Source organism: Sinocyclocheilus anshuiensis, unplaced genomic scaffold (assembly GCF_001515605.1).
Source record: "Sinocyclocheilus anshuiensis isolate Anshui unplaced genomic scaffold, SAMN03320099.WGS_v1.1 scaffold579, whole genome shotgun sequence".
Classification (NCBI taxonomy): domain Eukaryota; kingdom Metazoa; phylum Chordata; class Actinopteri; order Cypriniformes; family Cyprinidae; genus Sinocyclocheilus; species Sinocyclocheilus anshuiensis.
This window is the reverse complement of record NW_015551075.1, coordinates 2,364,518-2,373,821: the sequence shown is the minus strand read 5'-3', so window position 1 is coordinate 2,373,821 and position 9,304 is coordinate 2,364,518. Positions and strand designations below refer to the sequence as shown.

General features: G+C 35.6%; 1 protein-coding gene across 2 annotated transcripts in view; it reads right to left on the bottom strand.

Annotated features, from left to right (window-relative positions):
- Nucleotides 1-9,304, bottom strand: part of dagla (diacylglycerol lipase, alpha) — a 44,405-nt gene that overhangs the window by 19,415 nt on the left and 15,686 nt on the right. For both annotated transcript variants that reach the window (XM_016452242.1, XM_016452243.1), the window contains 4 exons: nucleotides 6,035-6,136; nucleotides 4,937-5,148; nucleotides 3,582-3,683; nucleotides 632-770 (listed from right to left, as the gene is read on the bottom strand). In XM_016452242.1, coding sequence (XP_016307728.1) covers nucleotides 632-770; nucleotides 3,582-3,683; nucleotides 4,937-5,148; nucleotides 6,035-6,129 — 548 coding nt within the window. In that variant the 5' untranslated portion in view covers nucleotides 6,130-6,136. The remainder of the gene's footprint in view (nucleotides 1-631; nucleotides 771-3,581; nucleotides 3,684-4,936; nucleotides 5,149-6,034; nucleotides 6,137-9,304) is intronic.

Genomic DNA, 9,304 nt, shown 5'->3' with positions numbered 1-9,304 from the left:
TTTATTATAGTATTTTTTTTTATATTTTACATTTGTTTTTATTTTTATATTTCACTTATCATTATAAAATAAAAGTAATTCCATGTGCTTTTGTCATTTTTATTCATTTTTGTATTTTAATATTTCTATTTAGCTTTCATTTATTTGTTTATTTATTTGAGTTATTTTAGAAATGTTGCTTAATCGAAATAAAATAAGTTTAAGTTCTTCATTTTAAAAGGAGTTTAAGTAATTGTATGTGATTTTGTCATTTTTATTAGTTTATGTTTTTAAATTTTTTATTTAGCTTTAAAAAAATATTTTTATTTTAATTTAAGAATTTATACTTAATTTTATACAATTATTTTCAATTAAAGAAAATAATTTTTTAAAGTTTTATTTTCAGTTAATAATAACAACACTGCATAAAATGTGCAATTTTAGCAATCTATGAAAAAAAAAAATCTATGGTGTGGATTTAAATAGGGTAAAATAAATACTACACTCTTATTGGATGCATAAAGCATAACAGAAATAACAAAATAATTAATGAACAAAATATTTAATAAATAAACACAATTGTAAAACTTAGCAAAAGATTGATGTGGGGTATCCCGAAACAAGCTAGCATGAACACTGTTAAGCGCTGTACCTGAGAGTGTACGTTGTGAGGTTACGCTGACGGCGGCGAGTTGCTTTCAGCTTCACAAAGGTCCGTCCAGTGGGGTCAAAGGTACACATCATGGTGAAACACACACTGAAGATGACCAACCAGTTACACGCCACAATTCCTGTTGAAAATAAATGAAGAAACCAAATAAAATAACTAATTTAAAGGGGTCATCGGATGCCCATTTTCTACAAGTTGATATGATTCTTTAGGGTCTTAATGAAAATTCTGTAACATAGTTTGGTTAAAATTTCTCAGTGGTAGTGTAAAAAACACCTTTTTTACCCTGCCAAAAACAGCTCTTTTCAGAGCAAACCGTTTTGTAGCATTTTCCTTTAAATGTTAATGAGCTCTGCTGACCCCGCCCCTCTCTTCCGAGCTGCTCTCTGAGGGACTGTTTACTTTAGCTGCATTCATCGTGAAACTTGCTAATTAGCACATTATTAGGAAAGGCGATTTGCAAAGTTTCATTAAAAAACCTTATACTCACTTCTTTTGTAGGTGAAGCTAGATCATGAATGATTCGCACGAACATAGACGCATTTATATAGATCGGGGGACGCATTCCCTTCAGAAACAATGTAATCCACTGCGAGTTCAGCAGCTCAGATGTCGGGAGTAATTACTGTAAAACTAACCAGCTGTCTCTTTGTCAGTTCGTGTCTTGTATAGACAGATGATTGTCATGGAAGTGAAGTGTGCTATTATGGGATGGGGGAGGACAATGAGCGACACTGATTCATGGTCGGCACAGACATGGGAAAAGCTACACTAGGCGTATTGTTAGAAAGCGTGCGTTGAGATTCCAGGACATAAATAGCTAGAAATGACTTTCAAATTTACAGAAATCTGCTGAGATTAACAAGGGGAGGTTTCATGAGATTTTAACACATGCCTGGACTGCCTCATGCTGGAAGGACATCACACGCCACACTCTCTGAAGACTATTCTGTTTTTTAACTTGCTGCCGATAGAGGTGACGCATGTTAGGAATCACAATTTCACAAAAATATGAACGGCATTGATAATAATAAGAGCCATTATTAATATCTGAGTATCAATAATAAATGAGCAGCAAGTCAGCATATTAGAATGATTTCTGAAGGATCTTGTCACACTGAAGACTGGAGTAATGATGCTGAAAATTCAGCTTTGATCACAGGAATAAATTACATTTTAAAATATGTTTAAATAGAAAACCGTTATTTTAAATTACAATAATATTTTACAATATTACTGTTTTTACTGTATTTCTAATCAAAATAAATGCAACCTTGGTGTGCATAAGATACCTTTTAATAACGTAATTAATCCAAACTTTTGACTGGTAATGTAAGTTTGTGAGACTGTTAGTGGTAGGTCTGCTTTACAATATTTAAACGTAAGAGTGACTGATAAGGGTAACATGAAAATGTAGAGCATGATGTGTCCCAGTTTAGCCTTTTACTGTTGATGCAACGATGATGCAACTTGTCACATTAATCAGATGATCACATCCCAGACTTATGATACATTCGTTATGAATAATCTTATCTTTTGGTTTGCATCCATGCAAATTAAAATAGAGAGAAAAAGATCAAATGAGATGGTACGCTTTTATCCAAAGTGAGGAACAAAAGCAATTTGAGAAGGAGCCAACCATATTCATAATATACAATGCCAGGTTTATTTGACAAAGCAAGCTAGAACCTTTAGTTTAATTTAGTACATTTTATATATAAAGCATTTAATTTACTGGATTCTCCAAAAACAAGCAGTGGTTGTTAAAATATAAACTAGTTTATCATTTTACCTTTAAAGAAAACAACCTCAGCATATATACCATTAAGGTAATTATAAAATTATTCATAATGTCAGATTTTTAGTCATATTTCCCACCCACCTATAAGTCACTTCAGGGCTTTTAATTTCAAAATCCCTGGTAGCCCTTCGAGAAGGAATTCTTCAGATTTTGGTAGCCAAAATGAATTTAACTAGCCCAAATAAAAAAATATATCAGCTAAACTTCACTGTGGACAAATCAGCATGATCAAAAACTTCTGTCGTTGTATTTTTTCTTCAGATAACAAGTCAAGAGTGTAGGGGTCCAACGAATCACAAAATTCATGGCTCGGATCAAATTACAGTATTTGAGTCACTGACCGGATGAGCAAAAAAAAATTTATTATTTAAAAAACGCTTTAAGTACTTTGATACCACAGCAAAAACTTTTAGCATAACTAATAAAGGTCAACCATTATTATTAAAGACAAGTGAACCGTCAGTAACAAATTAAGCACAAATAAACAAATTAAAAGCATAGATAAAATATAACAAAGCTACAAATAAAGTAAGGTCTAACATTAGTTTTCAGGCACAGAAATGTAATAATTAAGTGTAAAATAACACCTCATAGTGTTCACTGTATAAATTAAACACAAATTCATCTTTGTTAAAGCTGTGTTTTGTTGTTTATTAACATTAATTACACAGACAGCAGCAGGTATTTATAGGCTGCTGTCCCTTTAAGACTTTATGTTTGTGTTCACTTCATTTAAAACACAACCGACTGTTTAAGGGAATCTTTGCTGAGACAGATATTTGGAGATAATTTTGTGTGTATGTGTCCGCTCAAGCATAAGGATACGGAATCAGGAATCAGGAATTAGTTCTGTGTGCGCGTGCTGAATTTGAGGGTGTGTGCGCAAATAACAGTGCCCGAGTACCGAATTGAGTTCTCTTTCGCCTCTTCTTGTGCTTGAATGGTTTAAAACGCTTGAATGTTTAAATTGGCAAGGCTTAGAAACACGATCAAATGATCAACCACATTCCGTTTCAACCCTACAAGCGAGTGAACAATGTGAATCAAGGAAGGGATTTTATTTTACTATTCAAGATAGCTGGACTAGCGATTTTTTGAGGCCTGCACTTATTGTTTTTATTCATGTCTTACCCAGGGCGAGGTTCTTGGCAGTGATGTCGGAGCAGGGATGGTAATACTGCACCAACCAGGCGATGCCCACCACCGCGTACACCAGCTCCACTAGCAGGATGGCTGCAGAGAGGAGGAACAATTAATGTCAAGGGTTGATTTAGGGCCTAACCACATAGAGTATGAGTTTTCATCGTAAAATCATGTTGCACTGTAAATTTGCAGTGAAACAACGCAACCCAAAAAAATCTTGTTATGGTAAGCATTAGGATTATTATTGCTCATACTTTGTTCATTGAGTTGGTCAAACCTCAAAACTCAGTCAAATGGAAGCTTGTTTCCGTCATGAGAAAAAAAAATAAAAAGGGTAATTGTGAATTATTGTGAACTTTTCTTGTCTGAATTGCATGATGTTAACTTGCAATTGTAAATTTGTAACTTACAATAATGAGATATAAACTTGCAATTCTGACAAGTCGATAAAAAGTTGCAGTTACCTTTTTAATTTTTATAATTTTGCAGAAACAACAAAAAAACAGAATCGCAAGATGTAAACTCAAAATTCCGAAAAAAGTCAAAATTGCAATACATAAACTCAGAATTCAGAGAAAAAAAGTCAGAAGTGCAAGATGTAAATTCAGAATTCTGAGGGAAAAAGTCTGAATTGAGAGATGTGAATTTGCAATTGTGAGAAAAAAACTGAATCGTGAGATAAAAAGTCGCAACTATTTTCTATGTTTTATTCTGTGGCGGCAGAATTTTTTTTTACATTATTTAATGAATTCAGAGAAAAAAGTCAGAAATGCGAGATGCAAACTTAGAATCCTCAGAAAAAAACAAGTCAGAATTGCAAAATGTAAATTCACAATTATGAGTTTATAACTTCCAATTGCAAGATATAAACTCGCAATTCTAGGAAAAAAATGCTTGAATTATGAGATATAAACTTGCAATTACAAGAAACAAAAGTCAGAATTGTGACATAAAAAGCCACGATTACCTTTTAAATTTTTTATTCCATGGTGAAAACAAGTTTCCATAAACCTCTAATCCATGTGTGTGAATCAGAAAAAAATGCCAACGCATGCAATTACTGAACAAAATAGTCCATTTTAATTGGATTGAACTAAGAGCTCAGGATTATTTCACTGAGCTCACTGCAATACATTCTGGGATTGCTTTCTCTAAAAAGGATACTTGCAATGCTGCCTTCAAATTTGGAATAGAATTTACCACAGAAGCAGTCTATGATGCCTCAATGCAGCCATTGCAGGCTAGTTAACAGAGCTGACGTGTGAGATCGCATATATATTCAGAGAACTAGTGGAAGTTTTTTCATGTTGTTTTTATGGTAAATGTGCAAGTGTGTGTCTTACCCAGCCGTATATAGAGCACGTACTGCACAGCCTCTCTGGGTTGTGTATACAGGATGCTGCCTCTCATGCTCAGCCACATGATGGCACTCTCGCAGATCAGACAGCTGACCAGGATGCCCAGGTAACCGCGACCGTGATCCACCAGCGTGACTGAGCATGATTGCTCTGAACTGTATGGCAGCCCAAAGAGAACCATGGACAGAACCACGAGCCTGCCGAAAGAGCACAGCTGTGACATCACATGAACATACACATGATCATACACACCTCGGAAATCTAATATTTATGACATAATGTAAAAAAGTAAGAAAGTGATTTTCAGAATACAAATGAACGTGTTGGGCAATTTCATATTTCCCAACAAAAATAGTTAAGTAAGTTTATATAGAGCCAAAGATTAGGCTACTTCATGCAGTCAATGCTTTATCTGTGTACTTAATTACTCTCAGGGTGACACAGAGAATCTTGGGAAATCTAATTTGGTTGCACGAGTTTGTTGCCTCAAAATAGCCAAAATGAGTATAATTATTGGCAAGCTTTGTCATTATTCTTCATTAACAGCTGACAAAATGTGTATAAAAAATAAACAGTAATAACAATCACAACTTATTTAAGTCAATACCTACAATTTACACAACTCAACTCAGGAAAGTCAGTTGCTCAAATAAAAACCTAGAGTTTTATAATCATATTTATGCTGATAAACTTAAAAAAAATCAGTACAGCTGCTTATGATGCAATTCTACTTGAAGCATAAACAGAACAGATTTGTCTGTAAATGTTAAACCATTTCTTATGTCGCAATAGTTAACATTAACATTTAAGTCGCATTGATTAAACTAAATGTTATAATTTACATAAGCATTGATACACATACATACATTTACATATACCATATACATACAGTTCAAATGTTTGGGATCAGTAAGATTTTGAATGTTTTTTTAAAGAAGTGTCTTATGCTCATCAAGACTGCATTTATTTGATCAGAAATACAGTAAAAACAGGTAAAAAATATGTCTGATATGGTCTGATTACTTGATTCATGCATGAATGTAAAAGAACAAACTGTACAGACAAACACAAACACAGACTCACCATATGCAGTGTAGTATGAACAGGAAGAAAGCTGGTAACACCAGGTCATCACTGCCGACTGACCAGCGTCGCCGAAACAGTACCATGCCCGGCATCACTGCCCTGAAACACACGTCAACACACCCCAGTTACGGACCGCCTGACACATGCGACTCACACACAGTAAGACTTCTCATTCACCACTTCTTCAATTCTGCAATAACGAGAGACGAGATAAACACAAGGCCAAAAAAGAAGAAGGCAGAACACATGCACACACTAAAAGCATGGAAGTGCGATTGCAGAAAAAAACTCCTCAGCTTACATTCGAGAAAAAAATAAAAAATAAAAAAAAACAGCAGCCTTTTCACACATTTCAAAACACAGCACAGAAAAATATTCTTGTAATCGGTTACTTTAAAGAAATAGTTCACCCAAAAAATGGAAAATTCTGCCATTTACTCACCCTCATTTCATGACAAAAACACCATTCAAGTATCATTTCATTTTTGGGTGATCTATTTTTTTTTTTAAGTTTTATAATCGTGCATCAGAGATTGAAACTGAACCTGGTCTGATAGGAATAAGACACTAGAGAGAGAGAGAGAGAGAGAGAGAGAGAGAGAGAGAGAGAGTGAGTGGATTGAGGGAAATTATAAAAGAGGAAAAGAAAGGCAAAGAGGAAGTGGCCCATGAGAATGACGACAGAAAAAGAAATCAATATTTAGCAAGTGTAATGAGTGTGTTTACTCATGCTATCCTAAAGCATACTTGCCTACTAGTTTGTTTGTAATGTTATGGTAAAGATATGTGGTTGCTAGGGTGTTATGTCTGGTTGCCACGGTGTTGCTATGCAATTACCAGGGAATTCTTGGTGGCCATTGCATTGCTATGCAGTTGCTAGGGTGTTCTGGGTGGCTGCCAAAGTGAAGTTATGTGGTTGCTAGGGTGTTGCTATGCAGCTGCTAGGATGTTCTGGGTGGCAAGTGCATTGCTCTACAGTTTCTAGTGGTATTTGGGTGGTTTCCAGGGAGTAGCTATGTGTTTCAGAGGGTGTAGCCGCAAAGGCATTGCTATGCACTTGCTAGGGTGTTCTATTGTTAAGGTGTCAGGGTGTTGCAGTGCAGTTGTTAGGGTGTTCAGGGTATTGCATTGTAGTTGTTAGGGTGTTCTATTGTTAAGGTGTCAGGGTGTTGCAGTGCAGTTGTTAGTAGGGCTGCACGATAAATCGCATGTGATTGTCATGCACATCTTGTCAGTAAAGCCTGTTCTGTGATTAGTAGTAAATCTCCATTACGTGCTTTCAGATGGAGCGGCATTTACTACACAGACACGTAGTTCGCTGACAAGCTATGCAATATCGTGTTCATAATCGAATGCGATTAATCTGCAATTATGAACGCGATATTGTGTAGCTTGTCAGTGATCTACGGCTCTGTGTAGTAAATGCCGCTCCATCTGAAAGCACGTGATGGAGATTTACTATTAATCACAGAACCGGCTTTTCTGACAAGAAGCGCATGACAATCACATGCGATTTATCGTGCAGCCCTAGTTGTTAGGGTGTTCAATGTGTTGTTAGGGTGGTCAGGGTGTTGCAGTGCAGTTGTTAAGGTATTAAGCTAGTAACTGTTTACTCACACAAATGTGGTGATCCAAAACAGTGAATCTAATCACCATTCAGGCAAAAGTTTACTTCAAGAATGACCACACTACTGACGTGATCTTATCGTTAACACAGCCAGAACACATGAGTTATTCGTCTTATCGGCAAGGCATATAGGCATACATTTTTTCAAATCGGCCAATGACGATGTTTACATTTTAAGCCTTTATCAGCCGATTCCAATAATGTTCTGATAATATCGTACTTCCCTAAATAGTAGTAATGCTTTCCACAGCAATCACCAACTACAAGACAAAAACAAATAGAGGGAGAGTCTTGTGATTGTGAACGAGGACTACTGATGGTTTCCATGGATACCGCTTTCAGTCCAGACACTGTAAAAACTTTCATTGTGTGGCAAAATCACTCTGTTTACAACACAAATCTCAATCAAAACATGTCATCGATCAACAGGTACTTTCAGAGAACACAGGCAACGTTCTGTGTTGTGGAGACAAAACTAAATGGCTGATGTATGATAACACAGGATGTGATGGACACATGTTTTGTTGATCTTTTTATGGATCGGGGTAAAAGGAAACGCCCTGGCAAAGCACTTCCCCAAAACATTTGTGCTTTTTAGTGGGTGGTGTGGAGCAGAGGTTCAAGTCAACAGGAAATCAACATTTTCTTCCTTCTTCCATTGGTTTCAAGATCCAAGTTTGTTCAAATCCCAAACTCTTAGTATGCACAAAAGCAATCTTTAGGCTCAGATAATGATTGTTTTTAAACAGGTTTACCAATGAGTTTTGTCAATGTTTGTTTAAACAAATAGTCCCGCCCCAAACTCCCGCCATTGGTCAAGTTGACATGTCAAACCCTATAAACAAACACTGCAATGATTCGAAAGTTCTCTTATAGAAATTCAACATAAATAGCCGACTCTTAGTTGTCTCTGCTCATTAAAATACAACAGAAGTATTTTAACACCAAAAAAGACACTTTACCTTTAAACTAGTTTAAACTAAGACTTTAAACTAAGTCTTAAGGTACTAGTTGATCATTCTCCTGCCCGACAGACCTGCCTGATAAAGCGACAGATTGTAAATGGTTTCACTGCAGCTGTACAATAACACAAGCAGCCTATCACACTGTTAGCAATTCATCAGTTCTCAATCTTCCCATTTCTCTTCACACTTGCGTCTCTCTGTTTCTCTCTTTCCTACCATCCATCTATCCACGAAGACACATCCCTAAAACCAAACACAAATATGAAGCCTGTCTGGATACCAAAAACACTTAAAAGTAAATACAAAACGACATCCATTCTCATCATATAAACATCCTGCTCACATCCTCAGGAAGGTAAGAAGAAACCAATGAGACAAGACAGATCTTATACTCTGCTATGAAAGTCTAAGACTATTTCTACAGTAAATAAAAACTAAAATCACTCCCATTATAATCAACAAAGCACTGGGTCCCCCATTTCTATTTTTGTCACACTATGCAGGCAATTCATTTTTCCTGCTTATTTAAAATAAAATTATTTTATTTACAAAATTTAATGTGTTATTATTTCTATGAATTTTATTTGTTGCATATTTAAATGAATTAATCTGTGTTCTCTACTAGCTAATTTTTTAGCATTTAACACTCAAAACATTGGTGCCAGTATTTTATTA